We start from the raw sequence: 19,907 nt of genomic DNA on the forward strand, positions 1-19,907 counted from the left end.
TAATTATTATAGAAAACAGAGTATTCAGAAAAGTTCAAATTCTCCAGTATGAAAATACATTTTTCTGAAAAATACTTACTTATAAAAACATATTGCCTTTGCCATGTGAAAATCTGGTGTTTAGTTCTCTAGATTTCTTTATTAGGGCTTTTTTCTGAGCTTCATCAAACCGATTAACCTTGAGATCCTTATCACGGTCAAATGGTATTCTCTCTTGGGGCTTATTTTTATCAACAGCCTTATTTTTTAATTTTTTATGATGAATGTCCATAAGAGATTCTGATCTTTTTGACTCCTGGGGAAACAGGAGAGCAGTGATCAAAACCTAGCTTGTGTAAATTATTGACAGAATATGATCATGAAACAAAATAGACAGCAACAGCACACATTAAGGAGGGTTTTTTACAAACTCCGACAGGTTTTTCCAAATCCAAGATCACATCTGTGAAGATAATACATATCAAATGCTTTCTAATTCTTTATTTTCAACAAAACTAAAGGAGGCTAAAAGAAAATCATTAAATTTTGCTAAGAAAAAAAAAGGCAATCAATACATACAGCATGGAGAAACAGTTAAGAACTAAATTTCAAATTAGAAAAATTAGAATTGCAAGGACAGTGCTGCTGTTTTCAGCAATGGTAACCTTTAGCAAGTAAGTGAAGCCTCATATTCTCAACTGTAAGATGGCAGCAGTCAAGGTAATAATTTGTAAATATTAGGGTGAGGTAGGAGTTAAATGATCTGATGAATATAAAGGATTTAATATAGTGTCAGGTATGTAGAATCAGTCAATAAATGCTGTGTTGGATTTACTGCATTTACTCTACTATAATCTTTACTATCTCTAAAAACTGAATGTTATTATTCCTGATGTATAGATATGTAAAGAAAAAATGAAAGGACAAATTTATGGGACCAATATGAAAAAAAAGTCTTAATGAGTTGATAGTTGAGAGATCATCAGTAATTTTATTAATAGGTCAATATGAGGTTTAAGAACACATAAGTTGATACAAGAATTGAATATATCACTGTAACAAAATATGTTCCATTTCCATTTTCTTCTTTTTATAAACTTGGGTTTCTTAACTATTAATCAAACAAACAAAAGAACACAATTGAGACTAAAACCTTATTCTAGTAATAAGTAACACTCATCCAAAGACCAGGATCTAACAGGAAAAACAGTCTTTCATTAAAGAGATTAAATTACAATTAAATTTTACTTTTTTTTTTTGGTACTAGAGATTGAATTCAAGGTGCTTTATCATTGGGCTACATTCCCAGCCCTTTTAATTTTTTATTTTGAGACAGGGTCTTGCTAAGTTGCTTAGGACCTTGCTAAATTGCTGAGGCTGGCCTCAAAATTTGTGATCCTCCTGTCTCAGCCTCCTGAGTTGCTGGGATTACGGGCGTGTATCATGGCTACATTTTACTTTTTATGTTTACTATTTATCAAAATGAATAATGTATTTAGACTTTTTTTTTTTTTTTTTTAAACAGTACTGAGAATTAAACCCAGGCCCTTGCACATGCTAGGCAAGTGCTCTTCCATTGAGTTATAACTCCAGTCCTTTTCTATCTTTTATTTTGAGACAGGGTCCTGCTAAATTGTTCAGGCTGGCCTCAAACTTGCACTCTTTGTGCCTCAGCCTTCCAAGTAGCTGTGATTATAGGTGTGTTTCTATGCCTAGTCATTTACATGGTTTTATCAACTGAAATTACAACTTAATTTAGAAATTAACATTAATGTTAACACATTTAATGTTAACATTTAAAGTTAGACACAGGAAATTTAAAATCTTTTCAATTTCAATTTATGTGCACATTTTTGTTGCAGAGAAACATGATTTACCAAAATAGTTGTAAAATATGAGTTTCAAGTGCAGAAGTAATTCTACTAGGATGTGGAATTCTGTAGCAGAAGAGAAGTGAAACTGAACATAAAAAAAAGGAGAAATAAAATTGTTAAGGAAGAGCTTGTTCACAGATATCTTTTAATGGATTATACTAGATATGGAATTGCTATGGCATTTAAGATTCTATTTGAAAAATTTAATAGTAAGTTAATATGCTATAAACTACATCTTTGGTAACTATAAAAACTTATAATTAAATATTTCAGATGTCAAGTAAAAATATACAGGTTTTCAAATTTCTTTTAGGGGACACCTAACAAAAATATTTGAAGACTATTGGTTTCCATCCCTGACTGGCTAAAAAGATATACGGATTCCTGAGTCCCATTTTAGATTCAGTGAATCAAAACTGCTAACTGGGGGCAGAAATGTGTGCTTTACCACCCATATTCTGAGACAGGTGATTCACTGGATGTAGACTCTCTGGTGTAGATCATTCCTGGTATCAATGTAAGAGAGGATGCCAACCCAAAGGAGAAGTGGAAAAGAGTTAATTTTAGGATATGAAACCATATGTGTAATGTAAGTATAATGATGTTCGTCTAAATGTCAAAAAGCTGACTATAAAAACTTGATGTTTGTCCTTCCTGTTCTTGAATCCATGTCTTTCTCTGCTAATGAGAAAATAACTCCTTTACAAGGTAATAAAATGAGGGGGGGGCCAACAGGTTAATAATTACAGTTGGAAGGGGAAGGTCTGAAGACTTGGAAAAGAACTGGAGGAAACAAAGTTCAAAGCAAATGCAAAGTCTGAAGCAAATGCATGCTGATGTGAGAAAGAACAGAATGGGAAAGGCCCTATTACTTTATCTAAAGCTATTACTGAGAAAAATGATTTATATTAATGAGAAAAACTTTTGTATAAAAGTTAACAAAAAGCAAATAAAAATAAAGAAACAAAGACAGCAGGTTTCAATGCACTGATTTCCTATATTAGTTAAACATCGATAGATATGGGAATACATTGAACTAGTGGAGTATTATAATCAATGTAAATAATCCAAGTGCTCAAATTTATGATGATAAAAGAAATGAATCTTCATATTAGTTGTTGCAGGAGTGCTACTGGTGGTCTGGTTTATTATAATCTGTACACGTGATACATAGGACCAAACTAGTGCTAAACTATAAAAAAGTTTATAAAAACACCCAGAAGTAGTTGTTTCAATGAAAATAATGAGTTGAAAGCCAATTCATATAGAAATCAATTTGCTAAATGACCAATCTGCTGAATCATCACATTTAATCATTAAACAAAAATGGTTTGTTTTCTAATAATTTATAGTATTTAAAGTGATTTATTTTGAATGGAATAGTTTAAACAGCTTTTAAAAGCTTATTCTTAATTTCTAATTGATTGATTTTTATTGTCTTCGTGGTAATATTTTAAAGAGTCCTCAATTTACCAAATGCTGAGATTTGGGGTTAAAGAATGATTTAGTGTTAAGAGATGACATTAATATTTTGAAGAGTAAATTTCATAATAAGTAACCAAAATTTTAGCATTGGATGCATTTTTAGGTAACCTACAGACCTCATTACATACTCCCCTAAAAACTTTCTTTAAAGATAAATTTACATGTTTGGGCAATGAAGTACCCAAATATTAAGCACATATCCACTAAGCTTTATAATCCAATCAAGATCTAGAACTTTCCGAACACTCCAGAAAGCTCTGTATGCTGCTTCCTAGACAAATCTCACAACCCTACTCCAATACTACTAATATGATTTTCTTCCACCATAAATTGATTTAGCTATATTATAAATTTTCATATAAATAGTATATACTTGCTCCAGGCTTCTTTCACTAAGCACAATGAGTTTGATTCATCCACATGGCTGCATTTATTTATAATTTGTTACTTTTCATTGCTGAGTAGGGTTTCATTTATACTACGGTTTGGTTTTTCTTTCTCTTATTAATGGATACCTGGGTTATTTGTAGTATTCAGCTATTATAAATAAGCTTCTATGAATATTCTTGCATAAGTCTTTTTAGGTCAGTATAAATATAGCATGTTCTACTCTTTGTGTGGAGGGGAACCCAAGAGTGAAACTGGGGTGTCATAGGGTAAGTGGGAGTGTAATTTTATAATAAGAAATGTCACTTTGGAGAAAGTGTTCTTTTCTAACATAACCATTATGCTATAAATTTGGCTCTAAGCACCACTTCATATTGCATCCTACACACTTTGATATGTTGCATTTCTGTTATTCAGGTCTAGGAATTTTCTAACTTCTCATTATCATTTCCACTTTGCTGCAAAATTTGAATTTTGAATTTTTCTAATTTCCAGTTATATGGTATTTAAATTATTATGAATTTTAACTTAAATTCCTTGTGGTCAGAGAACATGTTCTGAATGATAGTTGTTCTTTCAGTTTGGTGGAGACTTGACTTTTGCATTATCAGTTTTAATAAATGTTTCATAATGGGTTAAGTTTTGGTCTGTTTCCAAAAATATTTCATTTATGCTTCATTGTTTGTGATACTGGTCAATATATGTCCAATAAATCAATTTTGATAGAGCTTCACACTAAAATGCAGGGAACAGAAGATCATTTTCCTAAATACTTGTAGACCTTTCAGAGAACAATGGTTTCTGTAATTTATATTTATTATTTGAAATAGAATACTCTCTAGTTTTTAAGAGAAAAGAGAGCAACAAAAAATGATGTATGCCAAGTGAATAAGATCTTAGCAGAGAAATGTACATTGAATTTTACTTAGGAAACATTTTTCTCTGATATTTAAGTTTTTCCATAAAATACTCCAAGTATGCTTATAATTTAGATTTATGAACTGAGAATGTCTATGCCTTAGTAGAACTCTTGCTTGCTGATCAAGTGCTACCTAACTCTAGTAATTAATTTTCTGATACATACCTTAGGTAAAATAAAAATTAAAAATATTTCTTAGAATGCATAGAAAGATTTTGTATAAATATACATATATAGAAGTCAAGTATTTTTCAGGATTGATGTGTAGAAAATGAGGCAAAGAGGCAATCATAAAAGAAACAAAAAAATGAGAAGAGAATTGAAAGATAAAAGATTATATATTTAATTTTATTACTTACATTGTATGAGGATACCTGCTCAGCCAACCTCTTATCTCTTCCTGACAATACATATTCCTCATCCTTCTTACTAGATGACTTTCTTGCTTCTTGTGTTTCCTGAGGAATGCAAACAGATAACACACTATTGAGACATATCATTAAGATATAATGACAAAGAAATATATTCTTTTTATTTAGATTAAGTAACAAGAAACTGAACTCAGCCAGGCTTCTTGAATTCCTTTCATTCAGTAGTATTTATATACATAATAAGGGATCTGTTAGTGTTCTATGATTTTCCTGAAAATAAGAAAACAAACAAACAAAGCCAAAAAAACCTCAAAAGCAACAAATGCAAAACCGTATCTAAACAATAACTGCAAGAACTCATGTATTTATCAAACTCAGGATGAGTTTTAACTAATAATGATGGAATATAAATAGGCTTAAAAACAAACTCTCCATTTTGTTTTCAAAAATAGTAAAAATAAAAAGGTATACATATTAATAAAAAAACTATCTTTATTTACAGAGAGTATACACAACCCCCCATCCCCAACAAATCTACCAGAAAACCTCTTGGAACTAACAAGCAAATATAGCAAAGTTGTATAACACAAGGTCAATATACAAAATATAACAACAGCGGACAAATGAAATTTGGAACAAAACAAAAATTCCATTTATCATAGCATACATGCATAAATGGGGTATTTAGGTAGACTTTCAACAAACTAAGAAAACATGTCACTATGATTTTCTATAGAATATACTCCCAATCATGAATAAGGAAGACACACATAAAAATAAGTGAAAACCATTGTTCTCAAAGTATATTTTTATGTTATTTGCTTAGAAAAATCAAGGAGGCCCTCATTATAATTTTTCCTTAATAATGAATTAAAACAACATTTAAAATAAAGTACATTAGGAACATAGAAATAGCATGTTTCTTATTTTCTCATAAAATTTTCTTCAGAAAGCAGAGGTTCTTACTTATAAGTATTGAGAGAAATGATGTTATGTTAAAATGGAGATGAATATTAAGGAACTGTTAGATCTCAAGACTGGAACCTGAAGATATAATAGATGTCAATTAACTTATACACAACTTTTTCATTTCTTTCTAAAGAACAATCTTATTTCTTTTAGGCCATGTTGGCTAAGTGGAACACAAGAGCATTAGAGTTATGGAGATGTATGTACATTGTGAAATCAAATATAAAAAGCAATATGAAGTGATTGGAGAGAATCTATCAAGAAGGAAATATGGTCAAGACTTGTGACAAAAATTATTCATGAACTTTACATAGAAGCAAAGATACCAGAAAATAAACAGTTTTGGGATCTGATATAGTTAAGATATAGTATACAGTGATACTATATACTAAATTTTAAGGGGTATTCATAATTCCTTATATGTCCACTGTAAACACTGAACAAAATATTTCAGCACAGAAAGGAACAACCAGGTCTAAAAAACTCAGTCATAGGAATTAAAATCATTTCAATTCAACTGTACTGCCTGGTTTCCATTGGTGTCATTTTTCTGTGATATTTTCCTCTGAGGATGATTCCTCATAGCTAGTTGTAGGTCAGTCATCCACTTACATATAAGAAATAGGACCCAAACCTATAAATAAATATAGACAAAAATAAAAGATTCATGTAAGCAAGGGAATTAATTGTCTTTTTGGAGAATAGGACAAACAGAATTAGCAGGATGAATTAAATATGGAACTGTTAATATAAAAACTGATGAAGCTATAATCATAAAGTGACAATTACTCAAGCATTTAAGACTTATATAGGGAAAGCCTTTAGATGAAATAAATTCAAGGAGTAGAGTAGTGTTGGGGACACTGGTTCAATGACTAACACATAATGGACTATTTAAAAATAAACAAAAAGCCTTAAGAAGAGAACCTGGGAAAATAATAATGTATCTTGTGTACAGATGTTTTATAATTTGTCTTGGTGATTTATTTACATATAAATGAAGGTGTTTCTTGCTTATCTTGACAGTCACATGAAGCTTGTGCACTGGAGATGTTATTTTGAGAGAGATTCTTGAGGTATTATGTAATTTGCTAAAAATATACAAGTGTTGTTTTTTCAATAGAGTTTAAAAGATATATTTTCATGTAATTAGTGTGCTGTATAAATACAAGGGAATGTGGAGTTAAAAACATCTAAAATGGACTTTCTGCTCATCACTTTCTAGCTCTGTGATAACCTGGTGTTACAGAGTTAGTTTCTCCCTATTCTATAGCATGAAGTCAATAAACCTATGTCTCAGGGTTTTCTTGGGATTTAAATGAGGCAGTTTATCAGAAAATAATAACCAGTATGACTTTCCTTCTTCATAACTTCTCCTCAGGGAAGAAATATTTTCCCTTTGGAATCATAATTTCAAAAAGTAGTACCTTTAAATAATTTTGCCTTATAGCTTTTCAAAATTGAGCCACCATGAACAGAAACACATAAACAAAACCTCTTACCTTAGCTTTCCTTTCCCTATCAGCTGGAGTATCTGTCCAGATTGATCGATCTCCGGATTTGTCATCAGCTCTTCTCTTAAAGGTCCTTGGCCCTAAACCAAAGTCTTTCATTTCTGGAGGAAGTTCAGTCATCCATGACTCTCTCGTTATTGGTTTAGGTGAATCCTTTATGAGAAATAAAAAGTTAAGGAAAAAGAAGCATGAGAAGTGTGTGAGTGTGTATGTGTGTGTGTGTGTGTGTGTATAAAAATACTGTCTAAACAAATGTTTTTTCTCAACTGAAGTTTTAAATTTACTGAATAGACTTTAATAGAAAGGTTCAATGTTTTTGTCATATACATTTGCCATGCATGTAACAAATATTTTCATCCAATTTGTTATTCTGTTGACTATCTCTTGCCATACAGAATATATTTTTAAAAATTTTATTTATTTTATTCATTTGAGTTGTTGATGGACCTTTATTTATTTATTTTTATTTATATGTGGTGCTGAGAATTGAACCCAGGGCCTCATACATTCAAGGCAAGCACTCTACTACTGAGCCACAACCCCAGCCCCATACAGAATATTTTTAGTAGAAAAAATTTTCCAGTCTTTTCCTTTACTGTTTCTGGATTATATAGTGTGGGCATGTGCGTATACACACACACACACACACACACACACACACACACACATTAATGTTTATTTCAAATATTTAGATTTTTAATCTATTTAGATAGTTAGTTTGTTTATTTATTTGTGTGGTGCTGGGGATTGAACCCAGGGCCTCCTTGTGCATTCGAGACAATCACTCTACCAACTGAGCTATATCCCCAGCCCTCTATTTAGTTTATTAAAGTACCTTTAAAACTTACATCATCTCCTTTGGTTAGTTTTTCTTTCATTCTCTGGGCCCTTTTTTCAAACTCTGTTGTTACACTATAGTTAACTGGTCCTTTTGCAGGCATTGGTCCAACAATATTCTCATCCTCACTGCTATCTGTTTCCTTTGGAAATAAAACGTTACCTTTAATGCAATAGCAGAGCTACAAGTTACTGGAAATAATTTTAAATTACTTAAATTTGACTGAAATGGATTGCCCAAAGATAATAAAACAAAAAAGCAAGCAATGCACTGCTGGCCTATTACTAAACAATAAGGACCTTTTCCTTGCCTTCCTCAAATACACTGTACAGAGATGATAAATCCATGGCACGTGGACTGTTCCATCTCTCCTCCTCAGTCCACAGTAGATCTCATTAAACTATTGAAGCTCTACCTGATAGATATAGAAGTGGCCTTGGACTTCTTTTCAACAAGTATTCTGATTCTTATTACTACTAGGTCAGAGATGACACATTTGGAGCTAATTTTATTCACCGTATATAAAAAGTTCCTTGGAATAAGATGTATGTAAGCAGGGCATTCTTGGGAGCTATATCAGTCTTCATGAAAAAGAAATAGTATGCAATAATTTACAAAATTCTGACCCAAATGAATTAATTCAGTTCTAAAAGTACCTTACTCATTTCAAAGATAAAATAATATTATGGTAATTGAATTCAACCTATTCTTATTAAGTCATCTTGACAAATGGCCTCCATGTATGAGTCTGTGTTAGATGCTGTCCATGCTAGGGCTTACAGGTTGTCTTTTTCCTCCAGGAGATTTTTTTTTTTTTTTGAAGAATCTAACCTTTAGTTTGTTTATCTATTTTTATGTGGTGCCGAGGATCAAACTCAGGGCCTCACTCATGCGAGGCAAGTAATTTATCACTGAGCTACAACTCCAGTCTCTCTTCTAGGAGATTTATTAAAATGAGTAACAACAACATGCTTTTCCTTCAGCTCTGACAGACAGTTTCTGCCTCTTAGGTTTTAAACTAGTGAGATCAGGAGATCATTTATATTGCTTTCATTTTCCCCACTAACCAATCAAATAGATGAAATGTGCGGTCACTTGGACCATGGTGGATAAAGATGTGGTTGGATTCTGGATGTCTTCTGAAGGCAGGAACAACATAATTTGTTGACATATTCATTTTTGTAACTATATGCCTGACACACGACAAGTGCTGTAGAAACACTTGTAGAAATAATAAGTAACCTTGAAGTTCATGATCTTAACCATTGGGCTGTATTTACTTTGAGTAACCTTAGTGGTAAATTCTCAGTGGAGATGAACTGGAGTCTCTTGATGACCTGAATTCATTTGTAAGAAGGTACTGAAGCATAAGAGACTGAAGATGTGATTTAAAGTCATATGAACTGAGTTTAAGACATGGCTTCGATAAGCAAAAATCATGTAAACTTACGTAAATTACCCAATTTCTTTGGTCTTAGACATCTGTAAGGTAATGGAAAAAGTTCATTTTATGCAGTTGTGGAGAAGATAAAGATTAGATACCCACGTATGGGTAAAATACACTAACAATGAGAGTGCTGTATAAATTTCAGCTATTTTCAAGGAGCTAAACAGCCTTCATACTTTACTCCAAAATCATTTGACTTCTTTTCATAAGAAATTACTTAACTACCAGTGTCTTTGTTATACATGTACCAGAACTGAAAATGAGAGTGTTAATTTTAAGATAAAGACTATATTAAAATCCTCCTGTTTTCTTTCCTTCAGGTCAAATCACAATGATTCCTTAAACTTTCATCATATTCTATTTTTCTAATACTTTAAAATCCCCTTCAAAGTAAGTAGCATAAATAGATAACACTCTGTCAGTCTTGCTGTTTTTCTTAACAGAATTTCAGGTTTGTGAACAGCTTTTGGTTATACGTACATATGTTACAATTTTAAATTAATCTGAATATCACTGAGTCTTATATTACACCCGAGTCAAATGATCATAGTTACCCCTAAAGTTCTGACTTTGTTACATCTTTTACTTTAAATGGAAACTTTTCAAACCTCAGAGTTAAAATGCGATGATATTTGTCCTGGATCATCTCTGCCTTTGTCACTTTTCTGTGCAGATTTAATGAAACCAGGTGGCAATGCAGGACCTATTATAGGCCTGAAAAATAAAATACACATTTATCATTCTCCTTAACTTTAAAGTAGTTTTCAGAATAAAAGCTCACAAAAATAATAAAACCAGATACTAACAAATATTGGAAATAAAAAACTTATTCACCATATTATTTTCACCAGTGTTACCTTAATATTTTTCTACTAGGTGTCTTAAAAAACTTATTTTTGGCATTTTAAAATTTCTATTTGTTAGTCAATTAGATAATAAACCAATAATTCTCAATCTTTGTGACACTAGTGTGTGCCTATCTCCTAAAAAAAAACTATACTAAATAAAATGATAATTTTTCTTAAAAAGGCCTTAGATGTATTGAAACTTATGAAAGTATTTTTTATTTAGTGCCTTGGTTTTCTTTCAGTTGTGATATTCACTTTCCATGGGAAAATAGCATAAGGATATTATAATTATACCCAGAACTATTAAAGTAGAAACTCAGTTTTCCTAAAGACAAATATAGCATGTGCATACAACAGATGTCAGTAACTCATGATATGCATGCCAAGGCAATAAGCTGTGCATGATGCCTGTAATCTCAGCTGAGGCTGAGGCAGGAGGATTATAGGTTTGATGCGGGTCTCAGCAATTTAGTGAGGACCCCAGCAACTTGGCAGGGTCCTTGATAAATTAGCAACTATCTCAAAATTAAGAAAGGTCTGGGGCTATAGCTCACTGAAAAAGCAACCTTTGGTTCAATTCCTAGTATCTGGGGGGGGGGGAAGCCAAGGCAATATAAAAATCTATACAACATCCTAATAATCCAGTAAAAATGTGTAAATGTAGAATACAAGTAGTTCATTGTGATCCGTAGAAGGAAAAAGTGCTGTAAGCACATTTCAACCAGTGTACCTGTTTCCTTAAAACAACTCTCATCAGTATAAGCCCTGCTTTCTAGTCATTTCACTTAGGGCAAAATTAACACCTAAGGTCAACACATCCAGTAAGTAGTTGAGCTGGAGTTTAAGCCCTGGCCTATTTGATGCCAAAGGTCATTTTCTTTTGAGCTGCCCCAATGTCACATTCTGAGGGAACATTTTGACATTAGTTAAAAAAGAGAATTTCTTGAATTCTGAGACTGATTTTTTTCTGTTTTTTTTCCCTCTTTCTCTATTTGGCACCATAAATACTAATATTTATGATTATTATTACTTGGATTTATTCTTGAGAGGGAAAAGCCATCATTCTCTTTCTCCTATATTAGCATTTATTTTTACTTTTATTTTTTTTTATTAGCTACACATGACATTACAATGATCTTGGCAATTCATACATTTGAATCAATGGGGTATAATTTCTCATTTTTCTGATTGTACAGATTGCAGAATCACACTGATCATAGAGTCACCCATATACATACAGCAATCATAATGTCTATTCTATTCTGCTACCCTTCTTATCCCCCCTTCCCCTCCCCTCCCCTCCCATCAGGCCTGATTTTATATATGGAAAAAATAATCTTTTCTCCTGTTAATACTTACCAGTTTCTTCACCCTTGCTTTTGTACCAATGTTTTTACCATAGTTGTTGCTGTGCCAATGTAACTGACACAGATGGCACCGAAGTCCTAAGCTAAATCCCCCAGGTTGCACTGTGCTCAATTAGAGTCTCACAGACAGACTTCTTGGCAAGGAAGAAACAGTATTGAGAGCCAGAAAGTCTGGGTTCTGAATTTGACCATTTAATAACCTCCTGTCTTGGTTCATGAAACCTTTTTAAACATAACAATTTTGCAGATGAAAGACGTGGAAGTTTGGCACTGCTGGATCCAATTAGTTATGATTTATAAGCTAGAAGGAAGTACAGCATGGGTTTTTCTGAGTATAATTTTTAGTAAAGCTATGCCTGCAATTATAGTTCAATTTTCTGGCCTCAGGCGGTTTGTTGAAATAAAAGTAGTAGTCTATAAAATCCTAGAATATAGTAAATATAACCATGGCATGCTATGGTTGTGTATGAGTTTTTTTTACTCTAATTTATGCTACTCGCTATTTATTTACACATAGATTTTATTATTGCCAAATGTAATTCTCAAGAAAGAAACTGCTATAGATCTAAGTATAGGTTGAATCCTTAGCCAAAATGCTTTGGACCAGAAGTGTTTCAAATTTCAGATTTTGAAATATTTTATGTTGTTTTGTTTATGATGTGGCTTTATTTTTTTCAGATTTTGGAATATCTGCATATATAGATATAGATATATCTTGGGGATGGAACCCAAGTCTAAAACTGAAATTCATTTATGTTTTAAATCCAACTCATACATAGCCTGATAGTTATATCAATATCAATATTTTAAATGATTTGTGTATGAAACAAAGTATACACTGAACCATCAGACTTGTGGTGTAATGTCAATGCTCAAAAAGTTTCAGATTTTGGAGCATTCTGAATTTCAGGTTTTCAGATTAGAGATGATCCATGTATAATGTGCTTTTGTTTTTAAAAAATGCTTTATTTCAGGAGGCAGCAAATTTTCTCTGAAGGGCCAAGCAGTAAATTTTATTTATTTATTTTATTTTTTGGTATCAGGGATTGAACTCAGGGTACTTAACCACTGAGCCATATCCCCAGCTGTTTTATGTTTTATTTTGAGACAGGGTCTTGCTAAGTTGCTTAGGACCTCACTAAGTTGCTGAGGATGGCTTTGAAATTGTGATCCTCCTGCCTTAGCCTCCCAAGCTACTGGGATTACAAGCATGTGCCACCATGCCTGGCTAGGCAGTAAATTCTAAAGTTGGAGGGCCACAGGAAACTTTTTTTGTAATTAAAAAATGTGAAAGTCTGGGGCTGGGATTGTGGTTCAGTGGCAGAGCTCTTGCCTCGCACATGTGAGGCACTGGGTTCCATCCTCAGCACCACATAAAGATAAATAAACAAAATAAAGATATTAAAAAATATATCCATTTTAAAAAATGTGAAAGTCATTCTTAGCTTTGGGACTAAAAAAAAAAAAAAAGGTGGTATTTGCCTATCCTTGTCATATCTAAAAGAAATAGAGTACATGGAAGGAGGACTTGCTACATGGTGATTATAAACTCTGGTTATCTTTTCTGCTTGGCCTTGCAAACTGGTATCTATGGTATGAATTATATACAATTTAGTATATAATTTTATGTTCAATACTTTAAAATTTTGCAGTTCTGAGAAGACAACAGGAATCAATGTTTACTATATACTTACTCTGGGCTAGTCACCATGTAAGACACACTCACAGACAAAAACATGTTGTATGCATGAGAGTAGGAAATCTCAACCATTGTAACATCTCGAAAGGTGTATGTCATTGTTCTATTTTACATAAGACAAATTTGATGTTCAGAGAAATTGTCTAATTTGACATACAGGGGTTTGTTTTTCTATCAATAAATATTTAAGAAAATAATTGAATAACAAGTCAGAACATCAGGATCCAAGCCCATGGTCTACCACTTATTATGGGTGCCACTGTATTTGTTTAATCAGGAAAAGGGATAATATTCCATCCAGTCTATCACCAAACACTTTTGTGACTATCAAATAAGAGATGTGGACTTTTTTTAATAATTCATATAAGTGTCAAAAACATGTGAATATTTGTTTATTATCGGAAATAATTATTTTTTCCTATTAATGACCCATTTCAAATGTTATGAAAATATATGTTAAAAATAATTTCAGAAAACTCTTTAATCAATTAACAGACAGTGAAATATTAAAAGAGACTAGCCTGAAATATTACACATTATTACCTGGGAGGAGAATCATCCTGCTTTTTAAATCCAGGAGGAAGGGCTGGTCCAAAAAACCCATCATCATCATCTTCGTCCTGATTTCTCCTCTGTTTCCTGAAAACACAGTAGTAGATCTTAATGCATATGTCAAAAATTTCTCATAAAGAAAAATTTTAATTTTTAAAGGAAGTATTAAGTTTAACTAATTGTGTAAACACTAAATCAATAAATTAATCTTGCCAAATAATAAAAAATGGACAATATAGTAGTTCTTAATTAATCTTTTCCTGGAATTTATTTTTTGGCTTAAAATAGAGATTGGTCATATTTTAAAGAGGTACTATATCAGTATTCTATATTTTCTGTAGTATTAAAGATTCCACTAAATGGAAGAAGATTTCACTAAATGTTTCTTAGTGAAAAGCATATGAGTTTGGCTTTTAGTCTCACTTAAGCGTCTTTTTGTCTCATAATTTTTTTAAAAAATATTTTTATTAGTTATAGATGGACACGATGCCTTTATTTATTTTTTATGTGGTGCTGAGAATCGAACTCAGTGCCTCACACATGCTAGGCAAGTGCTCCACCACTGAGCCACAATCCCAGCCCTGTCTCATAATTTTTTAAATGCATCAAAATACCTTGTTACCCAATAACAAAGATACAACTTCTTATTTACATGGATCCAGGGTGAATGAGGGTAGATTAGAAGAAAATCATTGATTTATTTAAACAAATATCTATTGTATATATAATTTTAAATAAAAGAAATTCTGTGGTTTATTTAGTATATTTAGTCACTTCAATATACTTTAAGAAAAAATTCTTTTATAAGAATTTTATTGAAATTTTAAATATCTCCACAGCCTATACACTACTGGAATAAACTTCTTTGTAAAAGGTTTAGTTTATGATGGAATGCCATATAAAATCATTTCTTCCTGCACTATATAAATATCCCTTTACTAGCTATCAGTTCCAGTCAACTTATGCTAGGTCTGCAACTTGGTTTGTTAAATTTAAGTGACTTACCTTGCAGTTGGACCAGTGTCATCTTCTTCGGATTCTTGATTTCCTTCTTCAGACAAAGAACTACTGTCCTCATCACTGTCTGATGAATCTGAACTACTGCTTTTATAATTAGGGGGCAGAGCTGGTCCTGCAACTAAAGAAGATTTGTTGTGTGTATCATAACTAGCCTTGACTATTTAACTGAGGCCTCCTAGCTGATATTTTTCACTTTCTTTTCTGAAATTCACAGCACTGGCTGCCTATCATTTATTATGGACTTGAATCTAAATCTCTCCTGTGTTTGTCAGAAAGACAAAAACTCCAGGAAGGCTGAAATCAGATCTTATACCACTTCTTTTATGAAAGTCACAAAATCTTTAATACCCAAACTTATAACAAATAACATATTTCTCTGATATTACCAATACGGCTTCTGATTATGTTTTTTATCAACAGCATATGGTAAGCAACATTTATGTCATGGAGCTAACCAACCAATAAACTTGCCATTCCATACCATATGTATTGAAAATAAAAAATGATTCATTCTGATTTCTAACAGCTACAACTTTAAAAAATATCTTTACTGGCATCACAATATTTCTCAGTTTTCTTTTCAATCTGATTTTTTTTAAGCACAAACAAAATTAGTCACTGTCATTTTTACTGCTTGATCGTAGAAAAAGGAAAAAGAATGAGGCTACACTGTGGTAGAGATGCTGGGAAGAGGGTGAGGGTCTTTGAGGACAACTTGCTAGAGCACTTTGCTCAGCAAAATTAAAAATTACTGCCTGGTGTCAATGCATGATATTACATAGACACAACTGTCCATGCTAATCCTCAGTGGTGATGCCAAAAGTATACTGTACTAATTCCCCAAACTGGATGTTTATCAGACTAGTCAAAACATTACCAAAAAAAACCCCCCCAAAAACCAAAAAAACCAAAACCAAACAAACAAACAAACAAACAAACCTGAGCCCCTTTCTCAGAGATTATGATTCAATTGGCCTGAAAGAAGGCCTGAAAATATAAATTTCCAAACAGCATTCTGAGTATGACAGTCATTAAACGACAAATAACATGTCTTGAGTTCTTATGTTCTGGGTACTGTTTAAAGAGGTCTATATTCATTAACTTATTTAATTCTGACAACAATTTTACTAGGGAGGTATTATTCTTATTTCTATTTTACAGATGAAGAACTGAGGCACAAAAAGATTATACGTAACTTGCCCAACTTCACACAACTAAACAGTGGAGCTGGGATATGACACACCAGCGTGATTTCAGAGCCTATTCAAACAAGAGGATGAGTCTTATGCTTCCTTGACTACTAAACTGACCAATATTCAACAGAGTCAACATCCAACCACCCATCCAACAAATATTTATTGAACAAATACTTCCAAAGAAGCAAACATAAAAAGAAAGAAGATCAATCCAGATAGTTGAAGTGCTGCTACAAAATAGGAAAATATGTGGGAGAGTAATTTTTTAAAATTTTATTTTTGAGATAGGTTCTTGCCAAGTTGCCCAGACTAGCCTTGAATTTTGATCCTCCTGCCTTAGCCTCCTGAGTAGCTGAGATTACAGGTATTTGCCACCACACCTGCCATGTGAGAGGTTTCTAAGTAGTCAGGAACACCTCCCTGAGAAGGCCTTTAGATGAAATTAAATGATGAGCTGACTGGCCATGCAATGATCTAAAAGAATAAGATTCTAGCCACATACAATGTGTATGCCTATAATTCCAATGACTCAGGAGGCTAAGGCAGGAAGAATGCAAGTTTGAGGCCAGCTTCAGCAACTAAGTGATACTCTGTCTCAAAATAAAAATAAATAAATAAAAGAACTGGGTATGCAGCTCAGTGGTAAAACACCCTTGGGTTTAATCCCTAGTATATGTAAATCAATAAATCAGCATTTTAGATAAAAGAGTCTGTGGGGGCGGGGGGAATCCTATGGAGAGAACAGGCTTTATACACTCAAGGAACAAAAAGGCCAGCATGGCTAAAGCAAAGTAAAATGACAAGATGAAGCTGGATGGCATAAAGGGGCAAGATTCTGTGCTTTGGAGTCATATTCATTGACCCTGAATTACAGCCCAGTCACTTATTAGCTGTGTGACTTGGAGAAGTTACTTAACCTTCCTGTGTTACAGTCTTGCTTTGTAAAAATGAGGTTAGCAATAGTTTCAACTTCCCATGATAGTTGTGAAGACAACATCAGTTAATACATGCAAAGTATCTGGAGTAATAAGTGCTTAATAAATGTGAGTATAGGCTATGAAAAGGAGTTTGGATTTTAATTACAACAGGCAGTTATAAGGAGGTTTTCAGTCAGAAGAGACCTGAATTAACTGAAATTTTTTTTAAAAAACTGCTTTTAGACAATAGATGAGATATTAAGACTAGGAAATATATATTAGAAAGTTAAGAAATGGTTTTATCTGCAACATACTTTGGAGGAAGAACAAGGAGGATCTGCTAATCATGTAGATGTGAGAAGTGAAGGGGAAAAAAATCAAACAAGAGTATGAGTCTTATAACTGGATGGAAATGGTATTCTCTCATGTCGGGAGACTTCTAGACTAAGAGAAGAGGTTTAGTGGGAAGAGTCAAGGTTTGTTTTTCACAGGCAGTACTTGAGCATACTAGTGTAAACCTCAGGGGAGAAATTAAGGCTAGTTTTGGGATCACTGACCTACTTCTAAAATTTTTTTCCCTATCTGTTCTGGAGTATTACTATAGAACAAGTGATTTTATTTTTTGAAATTGCAAATAAAAAGTTTAACTTCAGAAACTGAATTCATCATTTATATACAGTAAAGCACAGTCCACTCAAATTTAGGATAAGTATAGGTACAGCACTTCAACAAAACAGCTTTCCTAAAAGGTCACAGGCAGATGAGTGATTCCTCTCACCCAGAACACTTATGATTTGAAATGAAAAAAACCTTTTTTTAGAGGTTAAAGCAAAAACTTTGAAGACATATAGAACAAGTGCTTATACTCAATAAGTCGACTTAAAAATTCAAAATTAAGTATTAAAAAATTTGATGTATTTTCAGTATTTGTATCTTTAAAGGAAAGAGTTTTAGAAAATAAATGTTAAACTTCCACTATTGCATTGCCTTACAGTAAAGCAGCAAAAAGAGGAAAACATTAAAGCTTAAGAATCACATTCATACCTATGTCTTCTGTTCACGGATTTATTGAAGAATACTTAATGCCTCAGTATGCAAATGTCCCCCAACTATAAATGTGATTATATCTGACCTCTGACCTCGATGAATAATTTGTCCTGCTAGGAGATTAGGGAACTGTGTTTTGCTCTCATAGTGAATAGTTCTTTTCATCCTGTTCTTGGTTTTAAATATTAAAGAGGGATTTTTTTCTCTTTTATTTCTTCCTTTTCTTATATGTGGGTGCTATCAATGTAACTATCAAGTGGACACTACTGGAGAGTTTTAGATTGGTTTGTATCAAAAAAGAAATTTTATTATTCTTTTATACGATTCAAGTGATTAAAGAGCTTAATATGGTCTAAATATGTGCTGTCCTTGGTATTATAACTAACAGATAAATTTGCCTCGAGTTTTAAAAGTAGGATATAAATTTAAAAAGAAGAATAATCCTAGTGACTTGGGAGGCTGAGGCAGGAAGATTGCAAGTTTGAAGCCAGCCTCAGCAATTTAGCAAGGCCCTAAGCAATTTAGCAAGACCTGTCTCAAAACAAACAAACACCCAGAATAAGCAGATAAAGATAAAACTCAACCAAGAACACATGTCCTTATCTTTTAAAATGATGATGCAAATAAGTGACATTTAGTACATAAAATCATCAATATCTATTTTATTCTGTTGGCAATAGAGATTGAACCCAGGGCTGCTCTACCACAGAACTACATCCCCAGCCCTTTTTATTTTATATTTTGAGACAGAGTCTTGCTAAGTTGCTGAAGCTGGCCTCAAACATGTGATCCTCCTGCCTTAGCCTCTCCCCGAGTTTCTGGGATTACAAACATGCACCAAATCATTAATTTCTATTTGAGCTGAATCAAGAGAAATAAGTATTATATAAGGAAATAACAGAATACTAAGAGAAGGTAAGAAAAAGAATATTGAAAGTGCAAATGAATCTACATTATTGACTTCCTAATAAAATTAAGGACATTCCTGGCTTTATTTTTTTTATAAGTTTCTGTCTTCTGAACTATATAATTTATCTCAAAAATGATCTTAGGCACATGTAATGAACTTTTTCATATCTTTCCTAAATCTGTGACTCTTATGATTAAGAAGCTCCTCTTCAGGCTGGGGATACAGCTCAGTTGGTAGAGGGCTTGCCTCGTATGTGCAAAGCCCTGGGTTCACTCTCCAGTATCACCAAAAAAAGAAGCTCTCCCTCTGCAATGGTAATTTTACATCATTACAAGTTCCATGAGAACAGGGGTCATGCTTAGGTTTCATTATATTTTCCTTGCAACATCCATCACACAGAATTATGCATACAAAACTGGACTCAGTATAATATATAAAATCTCATTACAGTCAGCATTAACATTAACAGATGAATATCTGCAATTGCTTTGTTTTGCAATTGATTTTGATGTTTGGGGACATCAACCCTGAATCCCAATTAAATGAAATGTTATACCCCCCCCCCCCC

At 32.8% G+C, this 19,907-nt stretch overlaps 1 protein-coding gene across 4 annotated transcripts in view; it reads right to left on the bottom strand.

Annotated features, from left to right (window-relative positions):
* Gpalpp1 (GPALPP motifs containing 1) overlaps positions 1-19,907 on the bottom strand; it is an 82,585-nt gene that overhangs the window by 58,112 nt on the left and 4,566 nt on the right. Inside the window, exons 2-8 of one of the 4 annotated variants that reach the window (XM_015484312.2) lie at positions 15,255-15,387; positions 14,241-14,336; positions 10,392-10,497; positions 8,347-8,478; positions 7,487-7,651; positions 5,004-5,102; positions 80-295 (exon numbers count right to left, since the gene is read on the bottom strand). In XM_015484312.2, the coding sequence (XP_015339798.1) occupies positions 80-295; positions 5,004-5,102; positions 7,487-7,651; positions 8,347-8,478; positions 10,392-10,497; positions 14,241-14,336; positions 15,255-15,387 (947 nt within the window). Of the gene's footprint in view, positions 1-79; positions 296-1,803; positions 1,939-5,003; positions 5,103-5,489; positions 6,619-7,486; positions 7,652-8,346; positions 8,479-10,391; positions 10,498-14,240; positions 14,337-15,254; positions 15,388-19,907 lie in introns of those variants that run through there. The other 3 variants (XM_048800944.1, XM_048800945.1, XM_015484313.2) reach the window with 3 other exon arrangements.

This window comes from Marmota marmota, unplaced genomic scaffold (assembly GCF_001458135.2).
Source record: "Marmota marmota marmota unplaced genomic scaffold, marMar, whole genome shotgun sequence".
Classification (NCBI taxonomy): domain Eukaryota; kingdom Metazoa; phylum Chordata; class Mammalia; order Rodentia; family Sciuridae; genus Marmota; species Marmota marmota.